Below are 26,185 nucleotides of genomic sequence, written 5' to 3'. Positions count from 1 at the left end.
TGTTTGCAATAACACCATCTTCTGTTTTTAATTCTTGTTAATGTTCCCACAATCTGGCCAGAGCACATGAACTGTCAGCAGCCACTAAAGCAGATCCCCATCATAAAGACATTCAGCAACATGAATTATTGGATAGGAAAATTTGACAGGAAGTCAGCAGAGATTGTGTTAACACTGAGTGCATTCTTTTAGCTATTAAGAACATGTTGTTATTTACAATAATGACCTGGGAATCACTTTCATGAGATCGAATCATGAAAGTGATGCATCATAAAACTGCATTTAAAGATTTTCTTTTTTTAATTCATGTTGCAGTGTTTGATTGTTTGTTAGTCAAAAACAAAGTCTAAAGAAGGCTATAATCTGGATTTACATGAGCAGATTCTCCCCATAAACATGTGAATCGGCAGGAAAATGAGAATACGTTTTCAGCCGGTTTTTCTGGTAAGATTAAATAAAGTTAATGACAGTTTCATGTTTGGTTTAGATATTTGAGGTGTTTTTTCCCCCCCCTGATAAACTCCTAAATCAATTGAACGCTTATAGGGGTCATGCTTTTACGTCAACAGTTCCAACAGTTCTCTCCTTAAAACTTCAAACTTTTTATTTATTGTCCGGGTTTTTTCCTTCCATTTTGTTTATTTATTTTTTTAATATTGTTTTAGGACAAGTGGTTTTTCAAAGTATTTTTTAATTCACACTTGATTGGATTGAAGCCCATTTTTAGGCATTTCTCAAAATGCCATTATGCAAAATGTCAATGTACTGTTAAATCTAAGTTTGACAACTTGTTGTGAAATCAAGAAAAGTGGGATTGTGACTCAAAAACAAAAAGTATACTCTGATCTGTATCCTGCCATGATCTAATGAATAGAGACTTAATAAGTATTCAAGATACCCACAACTTCATACATGGACGTTTCCAAAAAACTTCAGGAAATTCATAAACCTGATAAGCACATACTGACTGTGCACCTGTTTAATATAAATAACTACACACGTGCCATACTGTTTACCTCACAACAGTCTCTTTTTGCACAGTTATTCACTCTCAGCTGAATTTGGGCAACAGCTGATTTGTATATAGCTTTACTGACTTACTGATGCATATTCTGTGTTAATGATTACTTGTTATGCTCCTTTTCATTTATCCCGTAAATATTAATGTTATTTTTATTTTACATATAGCATTTTGATGGCATCAATGTGAACAGCAAAGAGTTTAACTGTACAAGCAAACCAGTTTCCTGCTTTAAAATAAACCCCTTGAATCCTGAATATGATGAGCAACTCCAGACCATGAAGCTACCACCACAAGGATCGACCGTTTTTTTAATTTTAGTTTTTTGTTTAACTTTTGAGAAATTCTGTAGGTTTACATTAAGGTATGTTTTTTTTATCCAGCCTTTATTGTAATTTGCACATTAAAATTATTAAAATAACAATTATTTTGTATAACATAATATTGGTTTGATCTGAAAGATTCAGAAAATGTGTAAAATGAATACATCAAGATGGGGTTCATTTATTTTATTTGCAAAATTAAGATAGAAAGAGACGCTGCGTTTATAGACTGTAGTGAGCTGTCCATGGTCCTGAAACGTGTTAGTCCCGTTTGTATTTAGTTGAACGCAAAACCTGCAATCCCACTTACAGTAAAAAACTTTCATCTTTCATAAAAGTGATAGGTGAAATACAACCAATCAAAAGTTACACAGATATAAGTCAACGTGTTTTTTTCTAAGCTCAGCAACACTCTGTTAACATAGTTGTAATTAAACTTTCTGAACGTCAGCAAATATTTACGTTTTCCTCTTTATCAAAGAAATCCAATTTTTTGGGATCTTGGTGACAGTCACATATTCCTTTTCAACTTCCCTAAAAAAATAGATGGATTGATAAAAACAATACTATAGTGAAAATGCTCTTAAAACCTTTTTTTGTCATTTCAGTTTATTTTACCTTGATTTCCCCTTCTTCAAAAAAACAAATGTATCTTTGCTGTGTCTAAAACATAATGTAGTTCGTGATTGAATGTAAACAGCATGATCCCTAAAGTATGTGCACGTGCGCGCACAAAGCAGAATGTCACTTCAGGTTTCTCTAGAAGTATAGATTATATTAAAGAGTTGAGGGGAAATAATCAAAATACAATTAAACACGTGTGTGTAGGTGCGTGTGTGTGTGTGCATGTGTGTGTTTGCATGCTCTCTCCCTCACCCTGCACGTGCGTGTGTGTGTTTGTGTGTTGGTGCACGTTCGCTGTGCGTGCAGGTAATAAGCTGCTCCGCCACTGCGCAATGATGGAGCTATCGCAGCGATGGAGATGACGCAAACAGACACAGCTCTCCAAAAAAGTGTTTCAAGACGAACATGGCGGCAACTTAACCGCGGTCCAAGATGACAATGGCAACCAGGAGAACGGATTCGAGGCTTTCCGCTCAGGCACGGGACAGAGAAACCAATCTGCCTGCATCGAACGGACTCGTTGCTCTCCTTTAAGTGGATCTTCAGCCTGAACGGCGGCAGATGCGCAGCATCAGCACCTAGGGGCTCGCAACAGCTGGTCTTCCTGCGCCCCTGACGAAAGAACAAGCCCGGGGAGGGACGTACGGGAGAGGGGGCATGCGGTCAAATAGGACGCCGTTTCCCCCTGGAGAGCCATGGAGAACCGGGATGCGGCAGCGAAACGCTTAATCCGTGCGGGCACGCTAATTGGATCGGAATAGCACATATTGCTGCAGGCGCGCTAGTGGAGCGCCCTGGACCGTCGGAGGCACGGCACCCCACCGTTCCAGAGAACCAACCGGAGTCAATCTCCCAACAAGTCAATGAGTATTGTGGCAGAGCAGCCCCCGCGGTGGAGTCGGGCAGGGCAGCAGTCTCCTAAAATATGACCAGGGGTGCTTGGATGCGTCGGCAGCATGACGAAGGCTTAAAATACTGGTTTGCACCCCGAGAGAACGAGAAGCCATTTACGGAGTCGGAGCGGGCCCAGAGATGGCGACTGTCACTGGCCTCTCTGCTCTTCATCACCGTCCTGCTCTCTGATCACTTGTGGTTCTGCGCCGAGGCGAAGCTGACGCGGACCCGTGACAAGGGGCCGGGCGCCAGCTTCGCGTTCACGGACATGGGCAAGTACCCGAACCCCCTCCGTATGCCAACATCACCTGACCCCCGTCGTCTCACCAGAGAGGAAGATGTTATTTTTATAGGAAATTCTACCAAACCTCTGTGGCGAATGGAGACCTGTCACCCGGACAGCGTGTCCAAAGACTGCTTCACTTTCACGGACGCGCAGACCGTGTGCTTGGCCCTCTTTGGTGCAGGGGAAGAGGGGACACAGTCTGCCTACGTGAATCTGAGCGATTTGTACCTTTCTTTTTGTAATTCCTACTCACTTTTGGATTTGTTTTACGGGTTTACGAGTCCGGACCTAATGAACTGCACCCTGGATGCGGCCACGGGGGGAGATGTGCTGGGATGCAGGGAGTGCGTCCGGGCCTATCAGCGTCTCGATCAGCTGGCGGAGGAGACCTACCGGGAGTTTGAGCTGCTGGTTCAGAAATACGAGACGGATGCTTACTCGGTTAGGACGTGCATGGATGAGTGCAAGGTAGGACCCAGCGAGGCCGGGTCGCGCTCGCTCACAAAACCGCGCACGTGCACTGAAGGGGGTGGGTTTACGGTCGTCATAGTAACCAGTGAGCAGATCTGTCATTATACTTGTAATTCTTCTCAAGAGTTCAGCCTACCAGTATGCAGCCACAGCTTGTGGAGGTTTGCGCGCAGACCACTACTCTTTTTTTCTTCTTCTTCTTCTTATTCCAGTTGTTCATTTTGTTCATTTCTGTTGCTTCACAACAGTCTTCCATCATATTTATGAATTGGGACTGCAGAAGTGACGTATTGCGTAATAAGGGAGGTTCAATCCCGTCCCCCCACATCTTTTTGACATGAGGAGAACCAGTGGTCTGTTGTTTTGATGCATGTTTCAATATGGATAATAGCACTCCTGTGATTTCTGCACCTAATCCAGGCTTTGCATCATCCCAGATTTGACTTTCTGCTCCACTACGCACGGCGAGAGCACATGTACCTTGTGCAAATGAACGGCACAGCTCTTTTTATTTTTTATTTTATTTTATGGACACTGTGTACTCTTGACGTTGTGCTGGATTTCATCCTGAAGCTAATTGGTCCGAGATAAACAGTGAAAACCGGAAGCAGAGCGGAAAGATATCACATGAAACACATTAGATCCCTTTATTTATAATGCAGTGGCTTGTTGTAGAGGCTGACTTCTGTACCAACACTGCCTGTTGGTGTGGTAACTCTCCATGGTGCTGAAAACATGCTGTTCCAGATTTATGTATGTGTTAAAGTTTTGCTGTTATTGTGCCTTACTAACATTAATGCAATCTCTTAGACCAAACCAAATACCTATTATCCACCCATCCTAAAATTATATTATTTATCTTTATTTTTTAAAAACAAAATTACCCTCTAAAAGAAAACACTTAACATTTTATCACTACGGATATTTTAAAATCAAATGCTTGAAAAATAGAGTGAAGATATTGGGATTTGTGCCACCAATGTCTGTTATTTTGTGAGATGTTCTCATGTTTGATGACTTGTAGCTTATTCTAAAAAGCTCTGTCAGGAAAGGAAATGGAGAACAAGATGTCATCATTCAAGCTGTTCTCTTAATCATCATGTATAGCCTAAACTCATGCATACGTGTGATACTGTGCAATGGTCTGGTATTCCGGCTGTCACTTCTGTATATTTGATCTAAGGTTGAATAGTTTGTGGTTAATTAGACTTTTAAATAATCCTTCTGAAGCAAATCAATTGTCACCTTTGTTTTTTGCATCATGTGAGCATCCATTTTTTGTAACACCTTTCATCTGTCCCTCTATTAAGCCAACTAATCAGTAGTGTACTTTGGCACTGCAACTCTTTACTAATGTCATAAGAATCAAGCAGAGCTACATCAGCCTTTTAGCCCTTTTGGCTCAATCTAAATTGCTAATCTGCCTTAGTGTTCATGTGACCTTTGTGAGAGAAAAGCACCGCAGGCCTGCAGGTCTGCATCACAGACAGGCTCCTTGAGGAACCACTGTTGGATAACAGAAGAAGACACAATAGAGCTTGAAACAAACCAAACTGCCATTGAAATTATAGTTCTCCTTTATTTCAGGTGTGTTTTCGTAAAATGCAGCTTTGATGCAATTCTTGTCATAAAAATGAAACAGACTTTAATTTTTAATGGGCTCACAAATACATTTAATAGAGGACATAAAACTACAAAGTGTTTTCAGTGATAAAATTATTGTGATTTATTTGGACAGACGATGCCTCCAAGGAAACATTTATATCAGATTATTTGCTTTGAACAAACATGAAGCTTTATTCTGTGGTTTCAAAAGAAAAAAGAAAAGCAACATGGAAGACAATTCAATCAGATCAATCTAAAAAAGAGAGAACAATATTTGACAAACTTTAAAAAGAATAAAAAGGGTGAGGACAATCACAAACGGTGAGTATTATTGGATCAAAACAAACATGTTTTGACAAACTGAATATATATTGTAAAACGTTGTTGGATTATCCTTTTCATATGTTAAAGGGCCAATATCATACAACTCTTAGGTCTTTAAGAGTAAACTATATCCACATATATGATAATACATGACGTTTGGCACACTAAAGAATGATTTTTTTTTTTTAATGAAATTAGGCAGCTATTTCCAACCTGACAGTAAGATGACTCAATATCTGAGGCACCAGCTTTCGCTTCGTGTGGGTGACGCCCATTTCATGACGTCAGCCTAGAGCCTCAGCAGCCTGTTTTGCGTCTCACCCACAAAAATAAACAACATCCAAAACTTTTGCAAAGCTGGATTTGCACATGAAAGCATTTTGCTGATCATCGCTAGCTCCGCGGAGAAAGTGTTACAGCCTGAGGGTGGAACTGGAAGCGCAGACTCTTTTCGAAGGGGCGGTTCCTCACTTATCTACGTCACAATGTGAGGAGCAGCTTATTTTTGTGGATTGGGAGGGGCTGGTGGTCAGAGTGCAGGTTTATAGAGGAAAACTGAGAAATGCATGAATTCATCAACACACCGCTTTGGGGTTGCTGTTTTTTTTTTTTTTTTTTTTTGAGAGGAATGAACATTAGAATACACCTAAAAGCTCAAAAATGTTTATTTTACATGATGTAGACCCTATAAAGATCCACTTTGAAGTAAATTGTGTTTTCTTTGCCTTTAACATGTTCTTGTGGCATTTTTTGGATGAATGAGGACAAATGTAAAGAAAACTGAGCTTAAATTTGCATTTTTGAATATTTCTTTATCTAAATCGTTGTTAATCTGGAACTGATGAGCCTTTGGGAAAACATTGTATCTTTGATGTAGAAAATAACCTGGGTTGGCCACAAGCTACCATTCTGATGCATCCACTTGCAGAAAACTAGATCCTTTGTTTTCCTCCTCCGAGCGGACTTCTGGATAGCTCCAATATTGTTCATCATTTTTGTTGCACCAGTAATGTTGGGCTTGGGGTTTGAGGGGCTGTAAGCTATCAGGGAAGCGTGTTAACAGAGAGCTCTTAGCAACGGGGAAGGGAAGGGGAGCGGAGATACTTCAGACAACCGTCCCACCCTCAACTCAGGCACAAAGGGAAGTTTTGTCTTAGGAACCCATGTTTGACTAGAATAAAAACAGGTTTTATAGAATCTCTAAAAGTGCACTGAGGTAAAAAAAAACAAAAAAAAAACCGCACATTTTCCCATAAAGGCCGAAAATTTATAGGCAATTCAAAAGTGAAATTAGTGTCATAAATTTGTGGGCAGAAGCGTAAAAAGAATGTGGGAGTGGCTGCTGGCTTTGTTTGAGAAACAAGGATTTCTAAAAAATTATGCTGCATCAAGGAGAAATGTGAGCATCTCTTTTAAATGTCAGAATGTCTCTCCCTGAAATGAATCTCAAGAAAAGGTGCAAAATGCAGCCAGACAATAACACGAAGTGCACGGGTCATGGAGGAGAAGTCTGAAGGACACATTCAGAATTTTACAGACTCACACATCTAACACTGCTAAAGGTAAAGAAATGTATACTTCTTTATATTTAAAGATCTTTGATCGACGAGGGATTTGTGACCAACACAATCACACCATCAAGTTCCAGGTTTGAAAATGGTCACATGCTTTAGAGTCCATTCTTTTTAAGAAGGTGAAATTCTGCCCATTGGTCACCTAACTTGATATTTGAGTCACCATATTGCATGTATTTTAAGACAATGTTCAGTGTTGAACGTATGAAAGCAAGATATTTCTTACAGGAAATGCAATATATATTGTATAATGTATAATTTGCCATGTGTTTTAGCAACTCATTAGAAACATTTTACTCTTAATTAGTTTTGAACAACAGGCTCCGCTCGTTTCTCTTCTGACGTCTTTCACTGATTGGGGTGATTGCACTTCTGTGGATCTAAAACGCAGAGTTCCTTTGCGTGAATCTTTGCTTAAGACACTTTTGTGAAATTCCACATCTGTTGTCTGAGCTTAACTGATGACTAACACCCAGTCAGCTGATTTACTCCTGATTTTCCCCCAGTCCCAGTCATTGAGATCTGCCACGCTTCTCTTTTGTTTTGTAGTTGTTGTTTCTTTTTTCAGAATTGCAGCTGATTGCCTGGATCAGGTGGACTCAATCAAATCTGAATCACTTGATCCAAATGAGCATCAATGATCAGAGCAGGCATAGCTGGAAGACACAGCGGTGGAACCGAAACTCCCAGATTGGACAGGCAAAGTGCAATGTTTCTACAACTGAATATTTTACTATTGATGAAGTGATGTGCATTAGTTAGTAAGCAGCATGTTTGTTTCACATGTTTATCATCAGATTTAAGTTAACTGCAAAAAGAAGTTTGAAGATGGGGAGAAAATAAAGATATGGAAACGTAACCCTTAGTATTGTCTGAACAAGGTTTCAGTTGTTTGTAGTTTTAACATTTGTGGTCTAAAACAAACAGAACAAGACTGATGACGCATAAATGTGATAACCCCAGGAAATAAATCCTTGAAAAGTTGTATTTACAGTGGTGGAGCTCCGTCTTTTTTCACATTTATTTTTATTTTTTACATTTATTTTTCAATGTTTTGACCTTGTCTTAGTTTAGCTATTTATTTAGTCTCTACACATTTCATCTTTGTTATAAAACATTAAAAAAAAAGCAGTTTGAACTGAAATTTGGGGATAATTGCAGTAAGAAATAACAAAAATTGACAATTTAGAATTGAGTTTTTTTTTTTGACAGTTTCAGAATTATTGTGGAATTATTGTGTAAAATAATAAAAATGCCTGTTAGAAATTGGTGAGGTTGAATTAAAACAACGAATATCAAACATTGCCACAAAATTGTTTCTAAAGGTCTTTTAATTATGATTTCTAAGGAGAAATCAGAAACCCTGTGTTATTTTCTACAACATAGTTTCTGCAGAGTAGCAGGAGCTCATTAAATTCATCTACCTCACAAATACGCTCTCTTCAAATGTTTTTTTCTTGTCTGCTCCTGATTCACAAAGATGTAAATAAATAAATAATTATCAGAAAAATATGCTTAAGAACATGTTAAAAACACCAAAAACACAAATTTAATCAGAGTGGTATTTAGAACAAATTGTGAAGTAGTTAAAAAAACTCTGAAAAAAGACTAAAAATTCCACTAAAAAGAAATGAAAATAGGTCTGAGGCACAACCAAAGGTCTTTTCAAAAGCCTTAAAGACGTTGCTTCAGGATTTGTTCTGGTGCCTGATTGTCCTCCACTAAACTGTTTACAGCTGTTTGGTGAGAGATTCTCCTTAAAGCTGCTGTTCTCTTTTTACTTAGGAAACCTGAGGTTAGCTCTGTGCTTCTGGCAACACATTTATGAAGTGTATCGCTCATACACACCAAAGACAAACTGTCCACAGCGTACAGCCTATTTTTAGACTCAGTGAAGTTTTCCATTAACCCCTATTTATCCGCATTTAAAATTTTCTGTATCTATAACCTTTTGCGCTTTTTGATCTTTGCTGTAAATTTCAATTTCACACTTATATGGTTTTAAATCACACTTTTTTTCAAAGTTTCATTGAGATTGGCATTTAATACTTCTAAGGGGACCTATCAACATCAAATATTTATATCAAGATGGGGAGGTTTACTCCTGTAAGCATGCGTAAACATGCACACTCATAAACACACCTAAAGGGGCCCAGGGGTGCAGCGTTTCCTGCAGGTCCAGACCTGTCTGTCCCTTCCGGTGTAATTTAATTTGCACTCCCATAATTCTCTGCTTCTCTGGTGGCTGTGTCTCCAGGGCTCCGTCTCAACATCTTGATCTCCTTTCTTCCTCTATCCATCACTGTCTCTCTCATTTTCACATCCTCTCCCATCTGTGACAGAGCTCAGAGGATCCATCATTACACACATATCAGTATCCATCCTTGCATCTCACTCCTTTTTGCATAATAGTTCAGATTGTTCAGTAAGTCTGCTGTGTTGGACGTCTAGTTCCAGATAAATGATGTGAACTTTGCATTTATCTTCAAAATGTTACAGTAAAATAAGTTGTGATGAAAATTAAAATGCATTTTATTGCATATGTGCAAAACCTTCACTAACACTTAGTTGTTTTGAGCAGTTTTTACTTCTTTACCATTTTCTCTAATGATGTATCTTTAAATTTTGGCAATGCTTGATTTGTATTTTTACAGATGCTTTTCATTATATTCAACAATTTCAACAATGACCCTGAAACTGTCCAAAACACTAAATTCAGAGTGGCAAATGTCTTCTTTTTTGTTCTGCAAAAATCCCCAAAAATTGAGATCAAACTGTTTTTTATGTTTTAAAACAAAGATAAAATGTGTAGAGACAAAGTACAAATGTAGAAATGCAAAAACAAAGCAAAGAGAAGGTCAAAACTATGTGAAAAATGGCTAACACAAAAAATAAAAATAAAAAACAGGCGAAACTCCACTAAACTACAGTGTTTGTTCAATGTTCCAAGGATTTATTCTGGAGGGTATCACAAAAAACGAAAAACTGTTTTTAAACCTTCACATTTAATTTTGAATTAAAAAATGGGGGGGGGGGGGGGGGGGATGCTTTCATTCCTACAATGAATTGACAATCTGAACAGTAAGTCCAGAAACCACTTAGTGTTAATGTTCTCATTGCATTTTTCTGATGATGGAGGAAATATTTCAGGAAAATGACGTTAAAACTGCATTTCTGAGTTGTGAATCAGAAGCAGACAAAAATAAAATTGTTTAAGAAAGCCTGTATTTATGTACCAGAAGCTCCCTGCTCCACTCTATTTGTGGACAAATCAGTGCTGGAATCTGGATTAAAACTGTATGGCTAAATAGCTCTGATATTGCTCGCCATTTTTGTTGCACCGATAATGTTGGGTCGGGGGGGGGGGGGGGGGCTGTAAGTTAGCGGGGGAGAGTGTAAACAAAGGTATGATGGGAAATCAGTGCTGGCTTACTCCGCGTTTACCGACCTTTGAGTTTACCTTCTAATGAACTCCCACCATTTACAGAAACTAAGTCCTAGAAAACAAAGTTTTGAGATTTTGGATTAAAAATGGCAAAATCATAATTAAAAGACCACTAGGAGATCAAAAGATGATCAGAGTGAGACTTTAAGCATTTATTGATCACACTACAAGATCACTTGTTATATTTACCCCATTTGTAACAGTATCTGTACTGCAACATAAGAGGATTAGCATGTGTTTTCCAACATTTCATGATATTTGAGGAATCTTTCTATGTCCCATGTTCAGAGTTTTGGGTCACTGCCTAAAATAAATCACTTAAAAAAAAAGAACTTTAAAGATTGAAAGTAAAATCGAAAAAAAAATCTCCTCGTTTAGGCCTTGTCAGTGTTTCGTTTCAGAAAACTTGCATTGGTGAAAACCCTGTGGTTTTCCTGTTATTTTCTCTTACCATAAAATCTGTGCTCAGTCATCACGGTTCCCTGAAAATTCTCAGTTCTCCCCCTCATCTCAGGTGGTCGATTATTCCCAGCAGCGTGCAGCGGTGCAGTGTCTGAAGAGGATGAAGGGGTGAAGAGGTTCTCTGTATTCAGCCTTCTGTCTACCAATGTCATACAGCATAACTGCAGAGTCACTGGAGTATTTCTGCAGATGACAGGACTCAGAGGTGTACTGGAAGTCTGAGGAGTGCAGTGCAAAGGGAATTGGGGAGAATAAAGTCCCCTGTGGTGCTTCAGCGCTGCTGGCCCACTGCTCAGACAGAAAAGCCTTCACTCTCCCAAACTGTGCTCTGTTTGTCTGGCAGTTGACAATCCAAGAGACTATCAGGCTGCACTTCTACAGCTTTTTTTGTCCCAATGGTTCAGGTGGTTTGGGTTTACCTAACAGTTAATAATGAGAAGAAAAAAAAATCCACATAAAGTAGATGGAAAACTCTAACTGCATAAAAATGAGGGCAGGTTCTGCTCAAGAAGGGTTAGCAGCAGGTTCATTATGCGGGGTGTTTGAACCATCGTCTGATCATTTGTATAGTCAGACTTATTTTGGGTGTCCACATGAGGACTTTACAGTAAAAAAGAAATGATCACCTGAAAGCACAAAGAAAGTCCAGAGTGAGACAGAGGAGGCAGGAGGCTTTACTATAAGGTGTGTATCAGAGGCTGGCGATGATTGGTGAATATGTCTGAACCCAAAGCTGCTGAAAAAACTAGTTGTTTCTCGTTGAAACCATATTACCTTCTATCATTTTTTTCCCTTTCACCTTAAAGCAGGGTTTGTTATTAGTCCTAATCAGGCACTTTAAGCCTTAGCCACTGCACCTGTACAGTTGCTGCAGGTTTTTGGGTCTTACAGGTCCGTGGAGGGTCATAGAGAAGAACGGCTGCAAGACCCACTCCAATGACGTTAAAAACACCAGAAAAAATAAGTTCTTTTAGCATTTTTCTGATGCTGGAGGACATATGTAAAGCAAATTAAGCTTAAAATAGCCTTTTCTGAGTATGTCTTCATTCAAATTGTTGTGAATCATTAGCAGACGGAAAAAAAATGCCTTGTAGCTTGTAGCTACAGGGGCTACAATTGACGGGGAATAACTCCCTGCTTTGCTCCATCCTGATCCACAGGCTTGTAGACGACCAAATCGGTGTACAGTACAGACCAAAAGTTTGGATACGCCTTCCCATTCATTTGAATGAGAAGGTGTGTCCAAACTTTTGGTCTGTACTGTACCTCTTCCTTTTCCTTTTCCCAGCTGGCCTCTTGCTCAAAACCGAATGGCTAGACAACTCCAATATTGCTCGCCATATTTGTTGCCACGCTTATGTTATGTTGGGGTTCTAAGCTAGCAAGAGAGAGTTCAAACTGGTCGATGATGTGAAATGGTGACGGGCTTATACTCTGCGCCAACAGTCCCGTCCACAACTCACAGAAAAATGTATAAAGAGCAATTGCCGCTATGCAGAAACTATGTCCCAGAAAACTACCCGTTTTTTTGATTTTGCCTAAAAATGGCATAATCATAGTTAAAAGACCACGGAAAACACTAATAATAGATCAAAACGGCTGTTGTGAAACACTTTCTGTCCAGCTCTCCACTCTAACATTCCTTACCTCTAGAAAGATGGCTTTTGCCAGATCTCCTACTGTGCCATTGAAACGATCTTGGTGCCAATAGAAAAAAACAAAAACATACATTGTTTGTGTTATTCTGTTGCTGGCTTTAAAGCAAATGTCATGGTGGGTTAGAAAGGAGGGTATAAGGGGAGGGATGCCCGGTATAGTTAAGTCTTTTTAGTTAGTTTAGTTCAGAATTTCCTTGTTGAATTCTATGTATTCATGATCCTTTTGATTTTATGTTTACTTTACAATTACCGGTACGAAGCCCATTGAGACGACTGTTGTTGGGATCTTGGGCTATATAAATAAAGTTGAATTGAATGAATAGACATCTGACTCCAAACAACAAAACTTGCAGTTTTCTAGTAGTTGTAATAAATCAACTTTATTAATTGGTTTGCTCTCTGTTTCAGCTTTTACGTTAGCCTGTTGTCCTCATGTCTTGCTATGCATTCTGTGGACAGGAAAATTCAAAAAGGTATCCAGAATTTTAGAAGATTTTTTAATATTTTCCAAATATACTGTATGTTGGCTTGGGTTTGACTTTCACATTTAATGCAGTGATTTTTATACATAAATGTGTGTAACTCTGACATCCTTCATGCTGAATAAGGTTACTCCTGATTAATGTTGCACCTAATTTAACTTTAATGTGAAGTGCTGTGGGCATTTCACAAATTAAACGAAAGGCCTGGTCAACACTCTCAAAGCACCAGTAATTCTGCCATCTGCAAACCTGGCATCCTCCATGTGGATAACCTATTACTTTGTTTCTCTTGCTCATATTTAATTAGAGCTGTGCGTTTTCTACACTGTCAAATAAACCCAAGGAAACTCCCCTTCATCTGAGCTGTCACTGTTTGTTTCCCTTCAGGCAGGAGATAAGGGTATGTGCCTGTTAGAGACAGACATAGCAGCCCCGTCTTTCTCTTTTCCCCGCTTACATAGAGCACAGGGACCAAACTCCTTTTTTACTTTCAGCTCCTCATAGACTATTTTCCTCTGTGTGTTTTTACTTCGATCCTCTGCAGGCTTTTGCTCTGAAGGAGTGCTCTCTGTGTCAGTATGTCCATGTACTGCAGGTTTGGAACAGGAATCAAGTGTCCTTTTACGTATCTTGATAGCGTTTTGAGCAGGGAGAGTCAGCATGTGTAGCAGGCCCAGTCCGACTGCCCTTACTGGTGGATCGGGCAGCCTGGGGGTGAAAAATGGGCCCCCGGGTGGCCCACATAAAAAGTCGTAGACCGCTTGGTGAACCCGTAGAGCCAAAATGTTCCCTACGAGCAATGGATCACAGTGGACATCAACAAAGGTATTTAGGGTGAAGTAGGTCTGATGCAGACTAAATAACTATTTACAATGAATTTGGTGGAATTGAACCACTCAAAACAAAACATTTGTCACGTTTGTTATACAAATCCTTATAAAGGCTTTCAAATGTTCACAAATACTTTAAAATTTACTTACCACACGCACAACAATTGAAACTTCTATTTTCATGACGTCCCTTAAAGATCCACTCCAATCCAATCATCTTTTGATCTATTTTCAAAGTGTTCCCAATGCTCTTTCAATAATGATTATGCTGTTTTTAGGCAAAATCCAAAAACCCGTGTCATTTTCTAGGACATAGTTTCTGCAGAGTGGCAACAGTTCATTCGAAATTGGCCTCTGAGTTGTAGGCAGGACCATTGGTGCAGAGTTAGGCTGTGCACATTTCCCATCATACTTTTATTTATACAGCCCCTCACAACCCCAACCTAACATTAACTGTGCAACAAATATGCAGAGCAATGTTGGAGCTATCCAGTTGTACAGTCTAGAGTCAAATTCCAGCTCAGAAGAGGAAAATGAAGACCTACATGGATCTATTTGTCTAATGGTGGATGTATCAGAATGAAACAGAGCAGCAAGCTTGTGGGCCACCGACCTACGTCACAAATATACTCTTTTTCAAATGTCATTTATTCGTTTGCTCCTGATTCACAGCAATTTGAATAAAGAAACACTCAAAAAAAACAGGTTTTTGGCTACATTTTCTTGAAATGTGTCTTCCATTGTGACAAAATGCCACAAAAACATGTTAAAAACACCCAAAACACAAGAAAAATTCATGGGGCCGCTCCTTTCTATGACCCTCCACGGCCCCGGACAACCCAAAACCCCACAGCACCCACATGGGTCGACCCCCTCCAGACATTTATTGTGTTTTGAGCAACAAGATTCCACATGTGTGTATGAAGCCCATCTCCACTTATTAGACCCAGGTTTTCATGTATGTCCATTCTATGACGAGTACAAACAGACACGTTTTGCCCGCTGTCTTTTCACTCGTCTCCTTCGCTGTTTAGCTCAGCTGAATGAATTGATGAGTGGGTGATGTGTTATTTTCTCTGACAAGGTGAAAAGAGAAAGGGCTGGAGAAAGGGGAAATGGCTTTATAAATCCATACAAAATGCATTAAAAACTAGAGGAGGTAAACAACGTGTATTTGTTTGCTCGAGCTAATCATATTCTGAGGTGTCTTACATCCCGTATCTATTAAGAACCTGTCACTTCAATTTTATGCTGCTTTTGCTGACCGTGAAACAAAAGGAGGATTGGATCAGCCAAAGGAGTTCTGTAGAACCTCGACACGGTTCCCTTTTGAATTGAGATGCACATGTTCATTTGGTTTAAGTGCAGAAACCTGTCAATGATCTGGAGACCCCATTGTTTGTTGGAAATGAAGAGAAATTTGCTTTTGAATGGAGTGAGTCACTGAAATGAATACATTTCATCAACTGTTCGTTTAGAGGGCTGTGCTAAAGTGATTTGTGAAAGCAGGGAATTTAGGTGTAATTTTTGGAATTATAGCAACATCGTTTTATAGTAATAATTCACATGGAAGTATGTTTTTTTTGTGCCTGCATATTTGTGTGTTTGAAAATTTGTCATAATAGATAAATTAGCTTTTTTTCCCCAGACAACTACCTTTGACTTTCACCTCCAACCTTTTAAATCAAACTATTTTTGAATCTATTTTAGTGTATTTTTAGTTTTACTGCTACTGCAAACTTACCAAATGTCTAAACTAGGACAGCAACCCTGGTAAAGAAGTAAATTGGTTTAAAAATCCACTCCAAAGAAAATTGTATTTTTGGTGTTTTTGACATGTTCTTGTGTCATTTTTCTGATGATGGAGGACATTTATTGAGATAATTGAGCTCATAATGACACTTCAGAGCATTTCTTTATTAAAATCACTCTGAATCAGGAGAAGACAAAAAAAACACCATTGGAAAAAGAGATCGAAATGTAAAAAATACACTGGTTAGGCCACAACCGTCCTGCTCACTCCACAACTTGGAGAGGAAGAAGGGTTGGGGTGGCACCTCGCCAATGGTACTGCCCAAAATTCAGAGGCCAATTTCTAATAAACTCCTGCTTCTCTGCATAAACTATGTCCTATAAAAAGATTTTTGATTCTGGCTATTATTGGCCTAATCATAATTAAAACACTACCGGAAACGCTTTTTAAAAAGATCAAAAGATGATCAGAGTGGGTCTTTAAACGAAACTTCTTTATCTTAAGCATTGTGTGAATATACATCTGCAATGTGGATTTTATTTATAGTGTTTAAATGTTACCTGTCAGGCTTTTGCTTTTGCTTTTTTTTAAACTAATTTTAATAAACAGTTTTTAAGGTCCCACACCAGCAATCCTCAATCATTGATCTTCTTCCGTTTTGTCCATTCGGGGTCAGGGAGCTGCTGGAGCCTATCCCCTAACAGACCCCACTTGTGGGCGAAGTCTGTTGGCCAGTCTGTCACAGGTCACCAGCAATCCTAAAAATAAAAAAGGAGGCCACAAAAACCTCAGTCAAAAGCTATTTTCAGACAATTTGTGATACGTAACTACCAGAGAAAAACAATTGTTCAGTCAAAATTGTGTTAAATCCACTAAAAACTACATTTCCCAGAGCTCCACCCCTTCACATTTGATATTATTGAAAAGCCCCAAATGTCCTTTTTATAACCAAATTAACTCCTTTTGCTATCAAAAGATACCAAAATGAGTTAATTCAGTCATATGCACTAATTGGGAGATATTTAGGTTTTATTTAGGATGTATAAAACAATTATAAAAACAGAATCTAGTCCCTCCAGCCAACAGAGATTTGGGGCGTTACCCTGGCAACCCTCTTCAAGAAAAGGATACGTAAAGGGGGAAGTCCCTGAAGACACCACTCCCGAAGGAACATGAGACGTTAATAGGAGTAAACATGGGGCTGGTCACACCCACAACCTTAGGAAAAGGACAGTTGTTTGGCTCGATCAGGGTTGTAGCAAAGCTGCCATCTGATGTGGTCTCCGGCACCAGTGAAGTCCAAGTTGGCCGTATCATTCTGTCAGGAGCTGTTGATGGTGGTGGACCCAAAATGCAGGAGACCTAGCTTGTGGCAGGAACTACAAACTTTAATAAAACAAAAAAGATTCCCCCTAATGTTCTTTTGTAACCCCTCCTCCAGATCCATAACAAGTTCTGCTCTCTTTCCGTTGGCACACATGCATGCACAATTGTATGCATCATGTATGCTGAATCATTTCAAAGCTTTATTTGTACCCTCCTTTCAGAACAATCCTCCTCACTTTTCCTTCCTCTCACCTCCAGCTTACTGTAGCCAGGGGTGAGATCTCAAGTGTGATGTTTCTGACAACCTCTTATGGACTAGAAATGTGCTAAAGTCAAAAACCTGACGTGTTGTGGCACTGAATGGAGGAATAACCTGAGACTGCTTGTTTCACCAGACAAAGTGCAAAAACATCTCTGTTGATAATCCCCGAGTGTTTGTGGAAATATTTCCTCAACAGGGAATCAGCTGGAAGCAGTGAGCCGCTGTCAGTGAACACAGATGACACTTGTGACATCTTCATAACTAGAAGCACACAGTGCCTTCATACATTACGGTTTTAATAGATTCACCATGAAATTATTTAAAAAATAACAACTTTCTGTCTTTCTTGAACCGCTTTCATCTTTCACCTGAACCCTGACAGTTTTGACATCTTCATCTACAGCAAAATGAACTTGACCTTTGACGTTAGACATTTTTTAAACCATTTATTGCAAAAGGAGAGCATCCCTACACCTCATAATTTTATCATCTACATGCAGACGAGTCTTTTAGGATAAAAGCCTCATCTGCTTTCAGCACAATGATTTAAATCTCAGGTTTGAAATCTTGTTTCTGCCCCACAGCTGATTTGCAGTTGCAGTAAAAACCTGGGATAGAAAAAGTCGGGAGACACTCCCTTTAAATAGTTAAATATCATTGACTAATCAACTCCTTAGGTATTACGAGTAAAGTACGGTACTTTTTCACTTCACAAACAACAAAATGTTTTGTTGTTGACAGAAGAAAAAGCATAAATCCTATAATCATCTTTTACCATAGAATGTTTTCTTTTAAGTTGCGTATTTGGACGCAGCAAACTAAGAACGATTTGAAGCGCAGCCTTGTTTTGCACATCAAACCAGAGGAATGCAGAGGGTCGTAGAGATGTGTGGCTGCATCTTCAACAGAGAACAGGGGTGTCTTGTAGTTCCCTCAAGGCTTATACGACCTCAAGGGACAACATGAAATGGATTGTTGTGCGTATGGAAAATGTATTGGAAAGCATTTTTAAGGCAACAGTAGTCGAACGGACTTATGACGTACCAGGGATTCTGTGGTACGATTCCCTTACCGCACTCCAGTCATTAGTGAGGTGTGCAAACTGACTCCTTACTGATCGGGCTGCACGCATGGGGTTTACTGGTGATAGATAAGTGCCTATAGGACACACGTAGGATGCCCACAAACTACACTTTGTCTTATTTCCTCATATCTAAAAGTCTGGCTGCAAGAAAGAAGGGCGCATGATTCGAATAGCACTAACAGGACCCTTTCGCAGTGCACAGGGTTTGGGAGTGTTAAAAAAAATGAACAATCAGTATGACCTGCCTGCATCTCACTACCGTATACACCATTACTTACGCTTACTTGATGTTTTGTGGCCCACAACATGCCTGTAGAAAAAAAAGCTAACCGAGCAATCTACGGCCTTAATATTTTGTGTAGTCCTCCTGTGTGCCCTGTACAATTTGACCACTTTTCACCTGCGGATGGCCCGTATTCAGTTAGACTATTATGCCGTTTTAGGGCTTTCTGATCCTGGACAGACTCACCTTCAAACCAGCTAAGATTTTTGTTCAATTGTTTAAAAAACATTTACATACTGCATGTTGTAAAGTGATTTTTTTTTTTTTTTTTTTTCTCCGACCAATTTTACACAAGCAGTTTGAGGGAACGCCACTCAAACTGCTTGGCTTCCTGTTCAGCAGTGGGATCCGCTGATTTTTCTGTGCGCAGAAATGCAGACAAGTGAAGTTATATTATGAAAGACACAGAACAACTGGGGTTTTGCATTCTTCAGCTTTAGGTGAGGATATTCTGGAATTATAAACACCGAAAGAATATTAAATTAAAGTAAGTTAGGGTACTGAATAACATTAGCTTAAAAAAAAGGGCACAAAGAAAGCTGTGAAGTTAGCCCGGTCCCTTTTACAAATCGGTATAATGAGATTAGTTGTTATTTTTTGGCTAAAAGGGAATTTTAAAAACCAAAGTAATTCCTCTTTACCCCTCCCATGGTAATGAGTAGATTCTTTGCTAGAAAAAGAGGTGCAGTAAATGCAGGTTTTTTTTGGTTCTTTTTTTTTTTTTTTTTTGTAAAGTCTTGACCCAAGTTGACCCTAAATGCCAAAATAAATCAAATGTTTAAAAAACTTGAAGAAAATTCAGCATCATAATAATTTTGACAAGAAAACTGTCCTTAATGCACTGGTGACACAAGAACAACAAAATAAACATCAGTCAAAATAATTCTAAAACTAACTGCATCCACTGCTACCTTGTAAAAATATCCTTTGGAAGTCTGGGTTTGTGTTTTCTTTTGTTATCTTCCTCTTATCTTTGTAGCTTCACAACTGCACTCAGTTTTAATGTATCTGCACAAATCAAATCTGATTACTGTGTGAAATTAAAAGTAAAAAAAAAAACATAGCTACCGGTATGTCTCATGAAGGGGTCTTGTGCTTTTTGATTGTTCTGCTACTTTCTATCAAATTCAAGTTTGAATAAGTCATCACCAGTGATAAAAAATGCACACATACAGTGTGTTCTCTTTCCTACTCAAACACCTTATTTCCTATCAAATCATCTGCAGTAACATCTGCACGGTGGAGAGCAGGCATCTGCTACCTCTGGAGCAGGAACGAGTACAAAATCAGCCTCCATTCTTAGATGGCAAGGCTGTTGTTTTTAAAAATCACAAACAACTTTTCAGCTGCAGGAGCTGCTTGATGTGTAATTACTTTGATTGACACTGTGGGCTGTGAACAGCTTGTGCTCTCTGTTCTGCTGTCTAAAGTAGCTAATATCTAACATGATGTTTAGCTGCTATCACTGGCTCAGTCACAAGATAGTTTTGGAAGGTCATGGACCAAAAGAAGACCAAAACTGACGCGATTTTAACTTACCAATGTGCTGGCTTGACTATTTTTAAGCCCAGTAAGTTGGTGCTGTCATACTGCAGAAAGGTGGTGGTGTTTTAATTCTCATTCCAGTCACTTCACATCCAACTGTAAACTCCTTCAGTAGACACTGAAGGTCCCAGTTTGATGAAGCCAGCAGAAAATCACCTGCAAAAAGCAGAGATGAAATCCTGCCAAGCTCAAGCCAGACACCTTCTGGCCCTTATCCATAAAAGTTATGAACCAAACCAGTGACAAAGGGAATCCATGCACTAGACTGACATTCACTGGGAACTGGTTCAACCATCTGCCGGCTAATTCCCGCTCTGGTGGTACAGAAACCGTGAGGTCCCGAGTCAGAGGCTCCACATCTCATATATCCAGAAAGCCTCAAAAGAGCAGAGAGGGACAAGACTGAACGTGTTCACCAATTCCACATGTTAATTGATTGGGAAAACTCCAGTGACATTTAAAGAATTCTAAGATGTGGCACTGATCTGCTGTCATACTTTGAGAACAAACACGGCACTGTCCCTGTTATGGAATGCCTCTTGTGTTTTTGGTTTCAGGGTTTTTCCTTTGATTTGTTCTGTGCAGGTTGGCTGTGACTTCTCTTGAATGCCCTGGCCTCTCCTGGATTCTTCTGGAGATGGAAATATTTCTTTAAACCTACGTTCACACCGCCCTCAGGAACATGCGTTCAAGCCATCGCTTCCAAAGAAAAGGCTATGCAAATGTAAAAGTCTATGTAAACGCGCATATATGCTCTTTTCAGCATTCCGCGTTTAAAACTCTCACGTTCCTGCACCGCTGCACAAGTTCATATGACCTTATTCGGGCTCTGTGTACAAAACACACGGCTATTGAACACACATTTGAAAGTTAAACAAGGTCGAACTTTGACCAACCAATAGTTAATAGTAGCTAACAAACAAAAGAAGAGGAGTGACCTCTCTGTCCAGTGTCCCAGCCAGCAAAGCCAAGTGGGCCCCATATGGTTTCAAAGTGAGCAGAAAATGTGGACCCCGAATGGGTTTGTCTGCAGTTTCTGTGGTGGCCCCACCTGTGTTTGCCCACAATGGCTTAAGTGGGCACTCAGTGGGCTTGCTTGCTATGCTAGCTCGCGCTGCCGGCCCTCGGGCGGGCCGCTCGCTTGCACCGCTGGACACTAGGTGCTGGGTTCAAGTACGTATCCCTGATGTGAACATGGTATCAGGAGGTGTCTGCTCTGCCCAATCCATCCACATGTCCTTTGTACTTTTTGGTAATCTTTGTAATATTATGTAGAATTTAGTTATGTTCTCAGTTATTTGAGTTTTTCCCTTCTTTGTGGTATAAATTTATTTTTACTTTTGACCTTCTGGAGTTGTTGAGTGCTGCTGTTTTTGTTTTGTGTTTTCACTGGTCGCCTTTACACTTCCTTTTGAATCTGAGATTTAGTCAAACTCTCCACTCCAGTATGCTGTGGTAGACTTTCCCTGTAGGGCCAAATATTGCCACCCCCATGCAGTTGTATCAAAGCCTCTCACCCACCTCTTTAAAACAGCTTGTCCAGATGCTCCCTCCCTGACTGCTACAAACTGTCACAAAGCTGTGTCACCTTAAAGCAGTCCCACAACATCAAGAGACCGGAGCAGCTCAGAGCAGACTCCATCCACCCTCAGTGCTCTGCCACTAAGGAGCTTTTGACTACCACAGGGACTTTAAACCGGGGAGGGACTTGTCTGCTTCTGCTTTCTTAGCAGAAGGCATGTCGGAGGGACTAAAGAGATCCTCAAAGAATTCCTTCGAACTCACATTATTGTCCTCAGTTGAGTTAAACATCCCACCACCCACACTGTAGACAGTAATAGCTGAGAACTGATGCTCAGTTTCTTTATAGCCCTTCTTGGCCTCCCTAAACTCAATCCAGACTAAGGTCTGGGAGGATTTGTGAATTAGTCAATTTGTGTAACAAAGAGTATTTTTAATACTCAATCCTAATGGGAATATGTTTGGGGAAAAAAGTGACTGTCCCTCTGTTTTGACATTTATTACTTTGATTAATATTCATAATAGTTTTGTGGAAAGTGCTTTTGTAAACCAGGTATATCATAGAGCAAACATTTACACATTTTTCCGGGGCGTGTCTTCTGGGCAAGTGTGAGGATTGTGCATTGTAGTTTGGATTTTGTTTTGTGTTTTATTTTTTACTTTTGTCATGATCGGTTTTAAATTTTCCTTCTGTCACTCACAGCAGGTTTAGGTCGTCAATCATCTAAAGCTATCTTGACCCTCAGTGTTTTTAAGTGTCTGGGTTTTCAGTTTTCATCTGTTTGTCACCTTTTTGTTTGACATTTTGGCCACCACATCTGGTCTGGTCCTACACAACCGGTTCCTGACAGTGAGTTGTACACTTAGTGAATCCATATTTTTTAATTATTATTATTTGATTTTATAACTTTAACCCCTTTATGTCGGTAATTTATTTCTAATTATATAAAAAGATTACCCCTGTTTTTCCCTCTTAAGGTGATGCTAAATTAATTAGAGCCTTGGATTTTATGGTACATTGCAAATTAGAGACATATGACTTGAAGGTTTAATGAATAAAAAGTTTAAATACTAGATGTTATCGCCAAAGGCTTGTTGACAGACGCATTGACAGATATCTTGCTATTTTGCATATGAGCTTTTGCCATGACAACTATGAAGGCGTGAACACGTATCGCACAGGATTTTTAGGACAGGAATCAGTAGCTCAGGGATTTGATGAATAACTTTAATTTTCAGCAGATCAGTGAGAAAATTGTGATACCATTTATAAAGGAAAGAACCACAATAAAAAGCCAAACTTGTGTCTTGCTGTTATCAAAGTGGTTTTGTGTTTCTTAGTTGTTGCCAGCTTAAAAACCACTAATGCCCAGAGCTCTGTGCCACAGTCTAACAGCTTTTCTTCTGCTATGTTCTGCTCAGATGGCTTCAGTTGCATCACCTCCAGCCCCTGAGCTGACAGCGCCAACTCCGGCTTACATCTAGTCTAGAAAAACTTTAAGCAACAAATAGATTAGGGATTATGAAAGTATGAAATCTCTTCTGTATGTTTTCTGCATATGAGACTGTTGAGATGAGAGACATGAAGAGAAATCAATTTACTGCAGTAATTGTCAAGTCACAGCTCCCAGACTGAGTCGACATTCTCACATTACTGATTCATCGTCATTTGTCGCTCACAGCATGTCCTGATTTGAAGATAGCACAGCAGAACAGAGACGGACACCAGACACACGCACCCTAATATGTCTGTAAACGCTCTCTGCATGTTCACATAGGAAACCAACTATATATAAAAAAAACAAAAAACGCCCCTCTCACCCTCCGCGGGTGGTTTCTCCTCCAAGCTCGGGTCCTCTACCAGAGGCCTGGGAGCTTGAGGGTCCTACGCAGTATCTTAGCTGTTCCTAGCACTGCGCTTTTCTGGACTGAGAGGTCTGAGGTCTTTCCAGGTATCTGTTGTAGCCACTCCTCCAGCTTGGGGGTTACTGCCCCGAGTGCTCCAATTACCACAGGCACCACTGTCACCTTTACTTTCCAGGCTTTCTCCAGTTCTTCTCTGAGTCCCTGGTATTTCTCCAGTTTCTCATGTTCCTTTTTCCTGATGTTCCCATCGCTTGGCACTGCCACATCCACCACAACGGCTCTCCTCTGTTCTTTATCCACCACTACAATGTCTGGTTGGTTTGCCATTACCATCCTATCAGTCTGGATCTGTAAGTCCCACAGGATCTTTGCCCTCTCATTCTCTTCAACCTTCGGAGGTGTTTCCCATTTTGACCTTGGGGTTTCCAGTTCATATTCTGCACACATTTTTCTGTATATTATTCCAGCCACTTGATTGTGGCGCTCCATGTATGCTTTCCCTGCCAGCATCTTACACCCTGCAGTTATGTGCTGGATTGTTTCAGGCGCTTCTTTGCACAGCCTACACCTTGGGTCGTTTCTGGTGTGGTAGATCTGAGCCTCTATTGCTCTGGTGCTCAGGGCTTGTTCCTGGGCTGCCAGGATGAGCGCTTCGGTGCTGTCCTGTAGGCCAGCCCTTTCTGGCCTACAGCTACTATTAACTATTAACTATTAACTATTAACTATTAACTATATATATATATATATATATATATATATATATATATATATATATATATATATATATATATATATATATATATAAAACCGTAGCAAAGGAGATACTCGTGTCAGTATAGCTGTCAGCCAACGTGAACATGCAAATAGAGCTGTGGTTGAGAGAAGTGAGTGACTAATGAATGGTTAGATTAGAGCAAATAGCCCGTGATGGGTGCTGAATGATGTCTGTGTCAGACAGCGCTGAGATCCACTGACATGCCACAATTTCTCAGGGTATTATTACATTGGTGTTAAGAACCTGGGTTAACGTAATCTGTTCCATTAGAACAGAAGAATGACAGCAAGAAGAATGACAGCAATGTGCAAAAGTGAGGGGTGTTCAAAATGTGCAAAAACACAAATACAAAATGTGCAAAAATAGAAAAAGTAATAACTTATGTACACTATTACGACATAAGGTATGTTGTGCGTAATGATAAAATTAAATAAATAAAGTAAAAACACAGAATATACAGATGGGCTATGGATGTATGATTACCGGTTTGTACATGCATATTTAAACTGTGGCATTGTACAATCTCACAACTGTTGGAATGAATGACCTGCGGAACCGTTCCTTCCTGCATGGGGGGGTGTAGAAGTCTGCAACTGAAGGAGCTGTTCAGTCCCTCCACTGTCTGTTGTAGTGGGTGAGAGGTGTTGTCCATGATGGATGTTAGCTTGGCCAACATCCTCCTTTCACCCACTTCCTCCACAGAGTCCAGTGGACAGCCCAGGACAGAACTGGCCCTCCTTACCAGCTTGTTAAGTCTTTTCCTGTCCCGGTCTGTGCTGCCTGCTCCCTAACAGGCCACGGAGTAGTGGATAATAGAGGCTACCACAGTCATAAAAGGTCCTTAAGAGAGGCCTGCACACTCCAAAGGACCTCAGTCTCCTCAGAAGGTGGAGGTGACTTTGGCCCTTCTTATACAGGGCATCGGTGTTGTGAGTCCAGTCCAGTTTCTTGTTGAGGTGAACACCCAGGTACTTAAAACTGTCCACTACCTCAATGTCCAAGCCCTGGATGCTCACCAGTGTGAATTGCGGTGTTCTTCTCCAGAAGTCAATCACCATCTCCTTTGTAAAGAGGATGGAGGACATATATAAAGAAAATTCAGATTAAAATTGCATTTCTGAGCATTTCTTTATTCAAATCGTTGTGAATCAGGGGCAGATGAAAATTTCACGTTTAAAAAAGCCTGTTGTTGTGACGTAAAAGCTTCTATCGGTGAGCCACAAGCTAGATTCTGATGCATCACCACAGAAAAATAGATCCATGTAAATCCAAGCTTTCCTTGTTTGAGCTGGAACCTGACTGAAAGCTCTAATATTTCTCGCCATTTTTGTTGCGCCAGTAATGTTAGGTTGGGGTTGTGAGGGTTTGTAAGCTAGCAGGAGAGAGTGTAAACAGATCGATAATGGGAAATTGGGGCAGGCTTACTCCGCACCAACAGTTTCGCCGACAACTAAGAAGTAAATTTCTGAAAAAAACTTCTGCCACTCTGGAGAAACTATGCCCTCGAAATTGACACAGAATTTTAAATCTTGTCAAAAACGCCATAATCATACTGTAATTAAAAGACCATTGGTAACTCTTTTACAACAGATCAAAAGATGATCGGAATGAGACTTTACACATTGTGTAATGTCTATACATCTAAAAAATAGATGTTAGTTTATACTTCATCCATAAACAGTATTAAGATCAATCAGATTGTTTTGCTGATTAAGAGTCTCTTGTTATGGCAAAACTTTTATCACAAAAAAAGTTTTCTTTTTCTTATTTT

The 26,185-nt window shown here is 39.9% G+C and overlaps 1 protein-coding gene across 1 annotated transcript in view; it reads left to right on the top strand.

Annotated features, from left to right (window-relative positions):
- The first annotated feature begins 1,489 nt into the window (after positions 1-1,489).
- Positions 1,490-26,185, top strand: part of LOC101161930 (transmembrane protein FAM155A) — a 117,684-nt gene continuing 92,988 nt past the window's right edge. The window contains exon 1 of the mRNA XM_004082001.4: positions 1,490-3,616. Coding sequence (XP_004082049.1) covers positions 2,894-3,616 — 723 coding nt within the window. The 5' untranslated portion in view covers positions 1,490-2,893. The remainder of the gene's footprint in view (positions 3,617-26,185) is intronic.

Source organism: Oryzias latipes, chromosome 21 (assembly GCF_002234675.1).
Source record: "Oryzias latipes chromosome 21, ASM223467v1".
In the NCBI taxonomy this organism is placed as follows: Eukaryota; Metazoa; Chordata; class Actinopteri; order Beloniformes; family Adrianichthyidae; genus Oryzias; species Oryzias latipes.
This window is presented reverse-complemented; position numbering and strand designations above follow the sequence as displayed.